Below are 13,127 nucleotides of genomic sequence, written 5' to 3'. Positions count from 1 at the left end.
TGCTCTGAAGAAAGCCATAGAGGGATCAGACCCCCTGTCCCTGCCACTGCAGCATGGCAGCCCAGGGGCGTGGTGGCTGGCTGCGGCCTGGGTGGCCCCTGCCACATACACCCACAACTAAAGGAGTGACTCAGTTCCCAGCCCCAACAACCTTCAGGCCAGCCAGGAGCAGACATTGCCTGGGCTGCATTTAACAGGGAACATAGGGTGCCAGGAGCCTGGTGGGCCAGGCCCTGCGCCCAAGGTACTGTAACTGCTATTGTACTATAATCAAAAAGACAGGTTTTCCTGAAAAGGCAAAGCCCCCACTCCAACAGGCCTCGGTGCTGCCCACGGACACAAACTCCTCAGCCTGGTGGGGTGCCCCATGTGAAATGACCTCCTCCTGACACACACAGCCCCCAGGGTGGGGCCTGGTGAGCCCTCTGGTGAGATTTTCCAAGACTGGGCCTGAGCATGGCAATGCCCCCAACCCCCTCACCAGCCCCACTCACCGCAGGGTCCCTGACGCAGCAAGAGAAGGGCACCCCGCAGCGCTCCCGGCTTGGGTTCAAGTCAGTGCAGTTGAAATAGATATTGAGGTTCCAGTCATTGGGCCCTCGGGCTCCGCAGCAAGACCACTGGAATGAGATGGGGAGGGCTCCAGGTGAGCCAGGCCCACCCTGTTTGGGGACAGGCCCAGGCTGTAGAGAGACAGGGCTGGGCTAGGAGGGCAGGTAGAGGCAGATAGGCAGGTAGGTACCTCCCCACACCCCATCCTGGGCAGACAGGCTGGGCCTGGGCCCAGGGCCATCAGAGTAGTTCTAGGCTCCTGCCAGGTCGGTAAGAGCAGGGAGTAGTGGGAAGGGGCTCCTGAGCTTGTCACCCTAACCCATAAGAGGCTGAAAAAGCAAGAGATGGGGCAAGGACGTTGGCTTAAGGACCCTGACTTTCTCCAGGACACTCTAAGGGGTGGGGAGCGGGCCAAACTCCATGAGGAGAGGCACCACTGAATCTATCTGTGCCGGGTCTCCCCATACTCATCTCAGAGATTTTACAGAGCCCTCTCTTCCTTTCTGTAGGGACAGGAGGGCAATCCTGCCACCCTCGTACCTTCCTATTACACTTCATATATGCTGCTGTCAGCACCCACATCCCCATCATCCCTAATCAGAACATGGTGGGCTGCCTCCCTAGGTGGGGCAATGGTGAGTGTGGGGCTATGACGAATCAAGGGGCTCATGACCTAGCAGGGGAAACAGGAGCAGCCTTAACTCACTGAAGCAGCATGGGCTGCCAGAGAGCCAGCTCCAGAGCAACCAGCTCAGCAGCAGACACAGCTGGCCCTGTGGGCCGAGGCGGGGAAAGAGGTATGGCCCTGTGGCTCTATATGCATGGATCCCAGAATACACTCTGGCCTCTGCCTGCCTCCTCTCCTTCTGCCTAGCACCTGCTGCTCCTGCTAGGGAAAAATGCTCCCTCTCTTCACATCCCAGCTCCCTCTCCTCCTCCACGGTCACCTCCCCAGAGGCTCTCCCCTTTTCTACCCTTCCCCATTTCAGCCCTTCCCACAATTTGTAATTTCATACACACATACACACACATTTGTTTGCTTTGCTTGTTTACCATCTGCCTCTTCCCCTAGACTGCCATCCCCATAAGGAGAGGTCCCTGGAATCCCAAGCACTCAGCCCAGGGCCTGGCACATGATAAGCCTGTAATAATTCTGGGTTGAATGAACAAACAAACCACATTCTAACTGCCTAGCTATACGTCTGCCTTGGCCCTAAGTTGAGCTCCTCAAAGCAAGCACTAGCTCTGGTTCATCCCTGAATCCAAGAGCAGATGGGGTGTGACTGTATGTGTGAGTAGGTGAGAACTTGCAGGTGTGAGGTGTCTAGAATTTCATGAACTGTTTACGACTGCTTCGTCACAGGGGTAGGTTACAAGCTTAAAGGCAGAGCTTCTTCTGTTAGGGGTCTCAAAATGTAATATGTTCAGAAGCCAAACAAATAATATAAATGAGAGAAGACTGACAAGTGTAATAAAATACAGAATGGCAGGGACGGTGGCAAACAAAGAGCCCCTGCAAACAGGGTAACAGCAGTGTAGCCCCAGCTGATACTGTGACCCAAAGTTTAATGGGGGGAGGGTGTCTACATTTTTATACCAAATTTCCTCCTATAAGTGTGGCATAAACCCTGGCTTAGGAACTGCCAATTTGGAGCCTCTGGCCTCTCTTCCAAAACCCCATGTCTCTACAGGGCAAGGCACATGGGGGATCCTCAAAAATCACCAGGGGCTGGCTTCCCCTCAGACAAGGGAATTCCTGATTCTCTTTCTGGGGCTTGCCTGGCCAGGGTAGGCAAGGGAATGGTCCCAGCACACAGGGATCTTGCTCCCACACTCATCTGCCTAGCAGGCACCTCCTGCAGGTGTCTGGCTAGTGCTGGGTGCTGGACTCACATATTCCTGAGCAAAGTCAATGAGGTTCTGGAGGTCAATGTCGTCCCGATAGGCCTTGACGTTGTTGTTGATAAAGAGGTTGAGCTGGTCTCGAATCCAGTCCTTGAAGACAAAGGCCAGGATCCCTGTCGCCAGCTCCAGGAAGAAGATGAGGCCCAGGAACACGGAGAACTGGAGTTGGGAGCACACAGACGGTTAGGGTCGAAGACACAGGACCTGGGAGTGCCACGGGGCAGAGTTCCACCTCCCACCGGGATCCAAAACTATCCAGCGTCCCCATCTATCATGCTAGTTTGTTGATGGTAAAGACAATACTGCCCTATCTTCCCATCCATTCCACTTCCTCTGGTAATCACCCCTGTTTTCTTTGAGAAACCACCCACCACATACACCTTCAGTGTTGGTAGCTCAGCTGAAGTCACCTCCACCTCTTTCCCCATTCCCGGATAGAGGACTAGGCATGCTCCAGAAGCTCACCAATCAGAGTGCTACCTCCCCCAGGGCCACAGGGATTGGTCCAGAGATGGCCAATCAGAACCAAGGAGATGCAATTAAAAGACTTTGACAGACCAGTTGAGAAGAGAGAGCCTCAGCCTCCAGAAGGAGTTCCTGGAAGGGCAGCTTGAAGCAAGCGCCCACTGCTCCAGGGAATCTTTCCACCCCATGGGGACTGAAGCCAACCCAGAGGGACAGGGCTGAGAAACAAAAACACCAGGCCAAGTGACACTGTGGTGGCCCCTGGATCCGAATGTGCCAGCAGCCAGTACACCCCTGGGCTTTTCTTAGTGACTCAATAAATATCCTTTTATGCTTAGGCCACCGGTTTTCAGAATAGAAATTTTCAGAATAGAAATACAACAGAAAGGATCCTATAAATATAGATAATACAAATCTGATGATGATGCTGATTATAAATAACATAATAAAACTACCCATTATTAAGCACAAACTATATGTAAGAAGTGAGTAGTAGGAGGTTGGGGTCCCCAGTGAATAGGCGGGGGACACTCACAAACTTGAGCAGGAAGGTGTTCTCCCGGAGGGCTCCGATGCAGCCAGCAAAACCCAGCACCGACATGACTCCTCCAACCACAACAAACAGCCATACGGGGTCAAGGCCTCCCAGATCCGTCAGCGCAGAAATGTTGGAGAGAACACCCTGTGCCGGGGGAGCAGATGCAAGTGGGAACACTGATCCTCCTACCACTTCGACCCATGGCAACCCCACACACTACCCCACCACCTTACCTTCTCGCCCCAGGCCCAGAGGCCAATGGCCAGGAACAAGGCTCCCAGCACCTGCAAAAGGCAGTAGCAAAGAGCTGAGGGCTGAGACACCAGCATCCTGCTCCACCCTCAGCAAAGCCTCTTTCCCCCAGCACTCAAAGTCTTCAGGGGCAGAGAAAGGAAAAGGGCAAAGGGCTGTAAATGGGATCCAGCATCCATTTCCTTTTCCCAAGAACACATCTCGGTGCTTCTTCCCCCACAGGATATGGAAGATTGAAGGCTCCCTAGCCCTGTGATGGACCTCAGGGTCCCTTGCCTGAAAACAGAACTGGAGCAGAGAGCAATCAAGACACTCCTGCCAAGCAGCAGCAGCAGCAGCTGTGTCCTGAGCCTCTACTCCCACTCCAGCCCATGCTAGGGTTCAGGGCTCCAGGACTCTGACCCCTCTCAAGTCCAGCCCTCCTGCTGCCTTCAGCCTACCCCCCAACCCCCCATTTAAACCTCTGTTTGCTAGATGCCATTTTCTGCCAAGCTCCATTCTCACAGCTCACAACCAAAGCCCCCTAGATGACGAGGAATCCCGATGCAGAGCAGGACCCAGCTGACGGGCACAGCCTGGGCCAATGGCTGTATCTTAGAAAACATGTGGCTACAGCTCCGCCTGGGCCTTCTAAATGCCACCTGACATCCTGTCCTCAGTTCCTTACTGGGAAGAGACCTGGATGCCAAGGCTGCCGCCTGACTTTGACCACCTATCACCTCCTGCCCAAGCCCATGTCCATGAGCCCTCCTCTTCAGACTGTCCCTACCCCTACTTTTCTATCCCTCATCACATAGCCTGTCAACTTTACCCCATCTTTAATGCCGTCCCCTCTCTGACCCCAGGCTCCTTCTACTACTGTACTCTTTCTTTAGAAATGTCTTTCCTCCCCCCACCCCCCCAACACTGGATCTGGGATGTGAAACTAGACATCACTTCTGCCTCATCCCGCTTGACCCGCCCATGGCCTTTAGACAAACTACCACCATTACTTTCTCCTTCCTGAACTCCTCAGTAGTTAACTCAATGCCATTCCTGGCTATGCCCCTTCCGTTCTCAGCCTCACTCCCAGCACCCTGCTTCACCTATCCCATGCATATGGCCGCCACACCCCCTCACCAGTTCCAATCTCAGCCTTCTGCCCTCCTGCCCTTCCTACTCATTTTCCACCCCTTCATGACACTGACACCACTCAAGGCTCTCCCTGGTTGCAGACCCCTACTGCAAACACCTCCGTGTCTCACTGTTCCAGGTGCTGGGACTACATCAGCAAATAGGACAGATAGCTCTCAGCCCTCATGGAGTTTACACTCAAGCAGGGGAAATCCACAGTGAGCAAATAAGGTAATTTCAGATACCAACAGAGCCTTTAAAGAAAATCAACAGGTCAGAACAATGGGAAGTGGTTGGGGATGGTGGGGGAGCACTTTAGTTAGGGTAAGTGGTGACATTTTAGATCAAGGTTTGAATGATGAAAAAGTGCAGCAAGGAGAAGAAAATTCCAGGGGGAGGGAATGACAAAGGCCCTGAGGTAAGATCATGTTTGGTTGTGCAAGGGAAAAACTAAAGGGCATCAGGGCCAGACCCCACAGGGTGCTGGAGGCCATGGGGATGAGTCTGGACTGTACTCTAGTGAGAAGCCACTGGAAGGCTCTGAGCTGGGTAACACCACAACAGGGTCTGCTTTCCATTAAAACAAAAAAAATCTCTGGGCCTATTTCATAGGCATCTTCCTCAGGCCATCTTGACCTAAACCTGAAACCTCTCCACGACCAAGTGGCCCAGTCCTGGCAATTTGGTCTCGCTTCCCCTGGAGCATTCCTCACCTGTCCCACCCCTCGCCACCCCAGCTTTGCCCCAGCCCTGGTCTCCCTACCTCCAACCCTGCCCCTCACTCACCTTCCCCATGGCAATTAGATCTGCCTCTCATACAAAAGATAGAATAGATCCATCGGTCAGCATTGAAGCCCTCACTGCCCTCAACATAAAACTCAAACTCTGCCCCAGCCTGGGGTGGAGAGGGGGCGGCCTCTGGAACAAGCCTGAGTCTCTCACATCTGTCCCTCCTTGACATTCGGGGGATTCCTCTGCTCAATGCTTTGCCTCATCTTAACCCATTTACTGGCTGTATAACTCTAAGTTAAATGACTTGACCTCTCTGTGCCTGTTCCTTTATATGTAAAATGTAGATACTAATGTAGCTTCAAGAATACAGTAAGAATCCATTTAATCTGCCTAACCCTGAGAAGCAGGCATCATTTTCGCCCCTCCTAGGTAAGGAAGCAGAGGCCCAGAGAGGAGTGACTTGCCCACAGTCTCACAGCTGGGCTTGCTACACCCAGGCCTCCAGACTTCCCCACCAGTACTCTCTGCGTATCCCACACCCTCCAAGAGCTGAGTGCTGCTGGGGCCAAAGGACACCCACACACGGGTGACTGCAAGGGAAGCATGTGGATAGAGGGCAGTGCCACTGAATCCCACGAAACAAAACTGAATAGGGCTGGCATTTTGACTTAAGCAGCAGGAGCAGAGACTGCAGAGGCAGCAAGCAGCCTTGGAGAGATGGGATGGGAGGAGATGGGAAAGATGACTTGGCAGGGCCCAGGGGCAGAGATGCCACCCTGGGATGCACACCAACAGCTCCCTTCTCAGGACAGGGGCAGCCCTGCCCTGGAGCCTCAATTTGGTCAGCTATGGAATGTGGAATTCTGTTCCTCAGAGCCAGCTCCCGGCCTCTCAACAGCGGAGATCCTCCTTCCCCCAAGACTCGGGCTATTGGCCCTTTCAGCCCCAAAGCCTCCCAGTAAGGACCTGGGGGTGGAGGGGCTTTGACCCAGCCCCCTTCTCAGAAGCTTAAGGCGAGGCACCAGGCCCAGGTGCTAGAGGGGCAAGAGGGCAGAAAAAACCCGGCCCTTCCCTTCATGGTAGACTGTCCTCCCGAAACCAGGGGTGGGGCTCAGTGCACACCTCACACCCCAGGGTATCAAAGAGGGCTGGCGGGAGAGAGGGCGACCCGAACCACGCGTGCCCCTGGAGCCTTCAAGGAAACACTGGCCCTCCTCCGCCGGGCCTTAGGAAGACAGGGCGCCGCCCCTTTCCCATCTCAACCCTGCAGTGGCTGGGACCCGCCCCCCCCCCTGCAATCTGGGCTTCCCCGTAGTTCCCCCCGGTGGTCCTCCAGATGGGCGTGAAGGTAGAGGTGGGAAGGAGGAGCTGGGAGACCGTCCGTCCCAAGCTCTTGTTGCAGGGAGTGTTCTTTCCCCAATAGGGGACTGAACCTCCTTCTCCCCGTCGCCCCCAGCACAGGGCCCGGAACCCATCCCACGCTCACCCAGAAGACAATGTTGAAGCCAAACAGGAAGTATTTCCCGCAGCAGCCGACCTCGGGTTCCTGGAAGTGCTGGTGCTTGCCGGGCATGGTGAGCGGCCGCCTGCCGGCCCGGGAACTGGAGCGGGAGGCCGGGCCCAGCCCTCCGCGGGCCGCCCTGGGCTAGAGCGGCCCGGGGCCTAGCCCGGCGGCTGTGGCTTCATGGCCTTGGCCACACAGAGCGCCCGTCGGGCCCCGCCCGCTCCACAGGGACCGCCCCCGGTGCCGGGACCGCCCTGCCCGGAGCCGGCTGGATGCACTCAGAGCCCCAAGGCCCCTTGGCCTGGCTCCGCCCACCAGCGCGACTCAGCCGGCTCTGAGCCCCTCCTCCGGGCTTGCCCCGCCCCCACCTGGGCTCCGCCCCCACCTGGGCTCCGCCCCTCAGGGCAACTCAGTCCCCGTAGTACCCCGCCTCTGGCCCTGGCCCCGGCCCCGCCCCCTAAAGGCTCATGCCCCCCGGCTGCTTCTCTCAGGCGCAGACAGCCGCAGAAAACCTGCCTGAGGTCCTCCTCTGTGGTCTGAGACACACTCGCGGTTGATGGCCGCACAGAACTCTGGCATGGCAGACCCCAGATCCCCCCCCATCTTCCATCCCGCATGGTTAATGCCAAAGCCACTCCAATCACCGGCCTTACTGTGGGAGCCCATCTCTGGAGAGGAGTAACTACTGCAGATGGTGATTTGACTTATGTTCTTAACACACATGCAGGACATTTTATTACAATGAAGTCGAATTAAATGTGTGTTTCACTCACTGGAAATTCAGCCCAGGTCTTGTGAGTGCCGCACCGACTGCTCCCTGCCTCCCCCTAGCTCAAACCCAGTTTTGGCCTGATAGGGCTCCTTGCTACCTGGGAGTCTGACGCGAGCCCCTTCAAAGCAGGACTGGAGCAGATCTAGGTTTGGGAAGGACTGAATCTTACTCAATGTTAAAGCCTTCAAAAATAATTCCAATTTTGTTCAAAAGTATTTAGAACAGGAACAGAAGAGGGTTTGGGCTTAATCGTCTTCAAGTTAATCCAGCTCTAGCAGAGCCATAGAGGGGCTCTTCACTACCCTCCTTCTCTCTTAAGTGGAGGTGAGTGGGTGAGGCCCCCCCCCAAGATCGGCCCTGAGGCAGGCCAGGGCTAGACAGCCCAAGGAGAGGCAACGCAGGGCTGTCTACTCCAGCTGTGAGATGATGGGGTTCTGCCTCTAATCCCCTAGCCTTTGGGGTGAGGCACAGCCCTACTCCATAGAGGGTTTGGGATTCAGGCTGGGCTCCAAGGCTACAACTCTGATAAGGTTATCCACAAAGGTTTGTCAGCAGAGTGATCACCAATAGGAGAGACCCCTTCTCCCGTCCCTGAACTCCAGCTCTCAGAAGGTCAGTGGCCTTGAGTTCCTCTCTCCCAATGGTAGAGTGTGGCCCTCAGGCCGCCTAGCAAGCCCCCTTCCCAGGTAGGCTCAGAGTAAGTGCTGGATCATAAGATTCTCTCCTGTCATCTTTCCACCTGCGGTTGAGCCCCCCTTCCCCCAGTGACTTGTCCCACCCCTGGATGAGGAAACCCAGAGATTGCTTCACCTTTCTGCTGCCCTGGGTCCTCAGCTTGGCCGCCCACCACCACTTTCCACCACAGAGCAGCTCCTAGGCCTGGGCCTCAATTCATGTTAAAGAATGTTCATATTCACTCCAGAACAGGTGAGAACCGTGCCCTCTATCCCCCAGTGCTGCCCAGGATGGACACACACAGCAGTGAGAGGCTCGGACAGCTGAATGGGGAGCGGTGCCAAGGCCCGGCCCTCTCACACCACAAACTTGTTCTTGGCTAGGGTGTTGCTCTTGGTGGCCGTGTCTGCATGGGCCTGGTATCCAATGATGGTCTTTGTGGAGAGTCCCAAGTGCTCTTTGTAGACACGCCTGGGGATTAATAAGACAGGCAGTTAGCAAGCAGGTCCTAGAGATAACCTGGGACCCTGGGTCCTTTGCCCAGAACTCCTACCCTGGTTCCAGCCACAGTCACTACTGTTCTGTGTGTCTAGCCATGTGGAAACCCAAAATAGGACCAGTGCAAAAGAAAACTATTCTGCAGAGGTCTCTCTTGCAGGCCAAGCCGCCTCCTATTTCACTTTCTCCCCTAGAAAAGACCCAGCCCGCACCCCATGCCAGAGACATCCTCACCCAATGTGGAGCACGCCCGTCTGGTTCTCTGCCTCCCGAGTCCACACCGCAATCTTGTCCCCCTTAGTGCGGATGTTGATGACAGCCCCACACACCTCCCGGCTGTACTCTTCAAAGCTCTCCCCGATGAGACACAGCAGCTAGGGCCAAAAGAGGGAAAGATGAGACCTCCAGCTGTGACACAGGGACTGTACCTGCCATCCTTGAGACCACTGCCACCATGGGTCCCACACCAGCCCTGCCCTTTCTTTGGGGTACCCTCCCCTCCCAGCCCCCAACTCACTGTCTCCAGCCACAGGCGGTCCAGCTCGATGTGGCGCTGCTGTTTGGCAAGGCTGACCAGCCAACGGCCACCCCGCTTATTCCTGGGGTCTTCCCACATGGGCTCGATGCCATCCTGGGAGGCCGTTTGGCAAATCAACTGCCTCCCTTCATTTAAGGGAAATGGGGGCCCAGCCACCTGCCCAGCTCCCACTCCTCTCACTCAGTAGGCCTCCACAGACCAAGTTCTCTTGCCAGCATCCCCTCTGTACAGGCAAGTGCCACCACCAGCCATTCGGCCCCCAGATCCTCCTCCGAGCTCCCCCAGGCCCCTGAGCCTCAACATTTGTCATCTTTTATAGCCTTTCACATGTGTGTTTGTCTCCTTTACTGAACGGAGTTTCTAAAGAGTTCAAATGCAGGTGATTAACGAAGCCTCTGGGGGCAACCCCAGTTTAAGCCAGGCCAAACATCCCAGGATTGGCTGGGCACAAAGTCACCTGGGAATCTGTAAATACTGATGTCAGCGCCTCCAGGGCTGGAGTGAGCAGTGTCAGGCAGTTCCGCTGCCTGTCCCTAGTTAAGAACCTGAGCAAAGCCAGAAACCTGGGCTCCTTGTTCCCGCTCCTCCTCACCCACGCACCCGGCTTTCAGACTCTTCATTGTCCTTCAAGGTACAGCCCAGGTATGACACTTTGTCCAAGCTTCTGTACAGCATTTCTTCAATCAGAAATCACCTCTCGGCTGGGAGGGAGGCTGTCCTCAGCACCCTCCCCCAAACCCCCTGTAAGGGAGTACTACAGCAGATGCAGGGGAAAATCAGCCATGGGAATGGGAGGGGCAGGGAGAGCAGCGCTTACCTTGAACAGGGCATAGTCGCAGCCAGACGAGAGCTTACTGGCCAGCTGGATGTGACTGTACACCCTAGAGAGAGCCCCCCCACCCAGGCTGAAAGTCCTGTTTCCCACAGGCCTCAGGCCCCTTCAACTTCTCACCCAACACCACTGCTTTCACTAACCTTCCTGCCTCCAAGCCTTTGCTCACACTGGTGCCCCTGCCTGGAATTCCATCCCTACTTATTCAAACCTTCAAATCCCACCCCCTCCCTGGAGCCTTCCTTGACCATCCAGGCCCCAGGGGAGGCTTTTAGACACCCCCACCCCAATGTGTGGCTGTTTCTGGTGCCCTGACAGCTGGAGCCCCGAACCTCCTCGCCTAGCCCCTACGGTTTGCACAGCACCTTTTGGATCCCCCCTACTTGATCCTTCACAGATACTGTAAGGCAGCCTAATCCTTACTTAGTGGTTGAGACAAGCTCAGAGAAGGGAAGTAACTTGGCCAGAGTCACAGAACACGAAGAGGCAGAGTCAGGGTCAACTCCTTGCTTCTCCCACTTCCCCGGTTCTCCCTAAGCCTCAGGAGGGCTTAAGGGGGCCTGTGCCCCAGCCCCAATGCCCCCTGCAGAACCCACCAAGCCCCAGTCCTCGCTAACACGGGCAGGACACGAGGAGGGCTGGGAAAGCTGTGTAGGAAGCAGCCCCCAGAGGGGCAGGGTCTGAGAAAGATTCTGAGCTCAGAGCCCCTGGCCCTAGCCTCCTCCGTAAGGAGTAGACACTCACGCCCAGAAGTCCTCCACAGTGTCAAACTTGGTGACCAGATGCAGGTTGTCCTGCCAGGCCCGGCTGCGGTCATTCTTGAAGAACCACAGAGCCCACCTGGCAGGGGAGGGGGGGAGACAGGGGACCAAGAGGAAGCAGAGAGCCCCCATGTCCACCCCCAGCAGCACCTGGGTTGCCAGGGAGGTCTTACCCCTGCAAGGACAAACTGGGAGATGAGATTTGGGATATAGACCCCCTAAAGGTGACCGGAGCCAGTTATCCTCAGGGCCAGGGAACCAGAGGACAAATGGGAGCATTTACCCCAGAATCCCAGCTGGTCAAGGCTTCAGGAGCCACAGGGCCCACGTCTTAGGAGAGCTCTGGCCTTCCCCCACAAGGAACTGGGGCCACAAGAGGAAGGGGTTGTCCAAGGCCACAGAGCAGGGTCCCAGCCTACCTGCTCTGCAGAAGGTGCAACTCAGGCTTGACTCCGACGGGGCCCTCATCCCGGGCCTCTCTCCTCAGGGACAGCAGAGCCTGGGGAGAGCCCAGAGCCTCCTCTCCTGCTGAGGGCCGCGCTGCAGCTGCCTCCTTTTCCTCTTCCTCTTCTTCTTTCTCTTTCTCTTTCTCTTTCTCTTCCTTCTCCCACTTTCGGAGTCCACTCTCAGCCTCTCTGAGCTGACCAAAGAAAAGAGTCAGGGTGGGTTGTGAGCCCAGCCGCCCCAGCCCCACCTGCCCCTTGCTGCAGGAGGGATAGGCAGATGGACCTACAGGGCTGTTGGTGGCCATGTTGTGGCAGCTTGGGCTCCACAGAAGACAAAGCATCAAGAGGGCCCCAGCTGCCTCCTTTTAACCCACCAGCACCCTGCCTCCACCCACCCAGGGCAGGTGATGGGGAGGAGCCTGCTCGGAGGGGGAAAGACTTATCCTCTTCTTTCTATCAGCAACCTTTTAATGAGTGCTTTCTCTATGCAGGGTCCAGGCTGGGGACATAGCTGTGACCAGGCAGACCCAGCCACACCCACATGGGAAGGCTGAGACAGGACTTTGAATCACATCCTGGGTGTCCTGGAGGGTTTTAAACAGAGGGGCCTGTTTCAATATTAGGGGTCTGCCCTTAGTGAAACTGCATCCCACAGAGGGTGGGCCCTGAATTTAAAGCAACTGTCCCAGAGATGGCAGAAGCAGTGACTCTAACATAGCCGGGTGAGGCCAGGTCAGAGACTTTATACATTCATTGTGGTGTTTCCTTGTTTATCTCTGCTGCCATTCACTCCCTCGATTTGGCCACCAATGTCATCTGACATAGGCATTTATCTGGTCTCTAGATGACACATTTGAGTTTATTTTAAATGTAATCATTCAGAAACAGGGAGATTGTATATTAAAAATCCACGTTTTTGGTTTCTCTTGAAAATTTTGGAAGATCTGGCAACACTGGGGCCTCTACCTCACAGGTCCACAACCCAGGGCAGCTGAGGAGCAAATGAGGTTCCACACGGCCCCATGGGCCCCTGCACTCCGGGCCTGAGTACCTCCCACCTGGGCATGAACGGCGAGGGGCAGTGCCACACAGCTGGGGCTCAAGTCCCCCTGCCCTGACCTCAGCCAAGTCACTGAACCTCTGTAGTCTATTTCCCCATCTGCAACACGTGAATGACACACAGCTCAGAAGCTCATTGCATTAAATGATATAAAACAGAAAAAGCCCATAACAAGGCCTGGCTCAGAGGTCAATAGAAATCATCTGAGGGGGACCCAGGGTGTGGGGGGAACTGGGAAGGGAAAGATGGAGGGGGAAACTCTGGCTCTGGTTACCCTCTCCCAGCCTTCTGAACAGTACCCTTTTCTGCAGGGGCTGAAGTCTCCCCAAGATTCTTAAGAAGGTTTCTCATCCTCCCCTTGGCCACTTTCAGGAACTCAGATCCGTAAAGGGCCAGCCCCTCCTCCCAACCCCACCCCTCAGGGAAGCCCATGACCACCTGGAGGCTGACAGTCAATATCTGTGCAACCCCGTCCCCTAAGTAT

General features: G+C 55.6%; 2 protein-coding genes across 3 annotated transcripts in view; both read right to left on the bottom strand.

The window, feature by feature from the left end:
• Positions 1-7,330, bottom strand: part of TSPAN17 (tetraspanin 17) — a 10,640-nt gene extending 3,310 nt beyond the window's left edge. The window contains exons 1-5 of one of the 2 annotated variants that reach the window (XM_039880026.1): positions 7,044-7,330; positions 3,694-3,744; positions 3,458-3,604; positions 2,446-2,616; positions 495-620 (exon numbers count right to left, since the gene is read on the bottom strand). In XM_039880026.1, the coding sequence (XP_039735960.1) occupies positions 495-620; positions 2,446-2,616; positions 3,458-3,604; positions 3,694-3,744; positions 7,044-7,130 (582 nt within the window). In that variant the 5' untranslated portion in view covers positions 7,131-7,330. The remainder of the gene's footprint in view (positions 1-494; positions 621-2,445; positions 2,617-3,457; positions 3,605-3,693; positions 3,745-7,043) is intronic. The other variant, XM_039880025.1, reaches the window with a different exon arrangement.
• Positions 7,331-7,770: 440 nt separating this feature from the next.
• EIF4E1B (eukaryotic translation initiation factor 4E family member 1B) lies at positions 7,771-12,008 on the bottom strand. Its single transcript, XM_039880024.1, has 7 exons — positions 11,871-12,008; positions 11,557-11,777; positions 11,121-11,216; positions 10,362-10,425; positions 9,524-9,637; positions 9,241-9,380; positions 7,771-8,979 (listed from the first exon to the last, which is right to left on the bottom strand). Exons 1-7 carry the CDS (start codon positions 11,922-11,924, stop codon positions 8,865-8,867), a joined length of 804 nt encoding a protein of 267 aa, XP_039735958.1. The 5' UTR covers positions 11,925-12,008; the 3' UTR covers positions 7,771-8,864.
• Between the last annotated feature and the right edge of the window lie 1,119 nt (positions 12,009-13,127).

The sequence above is a fragment of the Pteropus medius genome, unplaced genomic scaffold (assembly GCF_902729225.1).
Source record: "Pteropus medius unplaced genomic scaffold, Ma_sr-lr_union100, whole genome shotgun sequence".
NCBI classification, from domain to species: Eukaryota; Metazoa; Chordata; class Mammalia; order Chiroptera; family Pteropodidae; genus Pteropus; species Pteropus medius.
The sequence above is the reverse complement of the archived record's forward strand: the minus strand, read 5'-3'. Positions and strand labels throughout refer to the sequence as shown.

What these genes read in the sequence shown, in the direction of transcription:
- EIF4E1B (XM_039880024.1), bottom strand. Translation starts at nt 11,924, where the DNA reads ATGCTTTGTCTTCTGTGGAGCCCAAGCTGCCACAACATGGCCACCAAC. An exon ending in ACATGGCCACCAACAGCCCT is followed by an intron (nt 11,778 to 11,870) that starts GTAGGTCCATCT and finishes TTCTTTGGTCAG; the next exon opens with CTCAGAGAGGCTGAGAGTGG. An exon ending in GCGACTATGCCCTGTTCAAG is followed by an intron (nt 9,638 to 10,361) that starts GTAAGCGCTGCT and finishes ACGGCCTCCCAG; the next exon opens with GATGGCATCGAGCCCATGTG.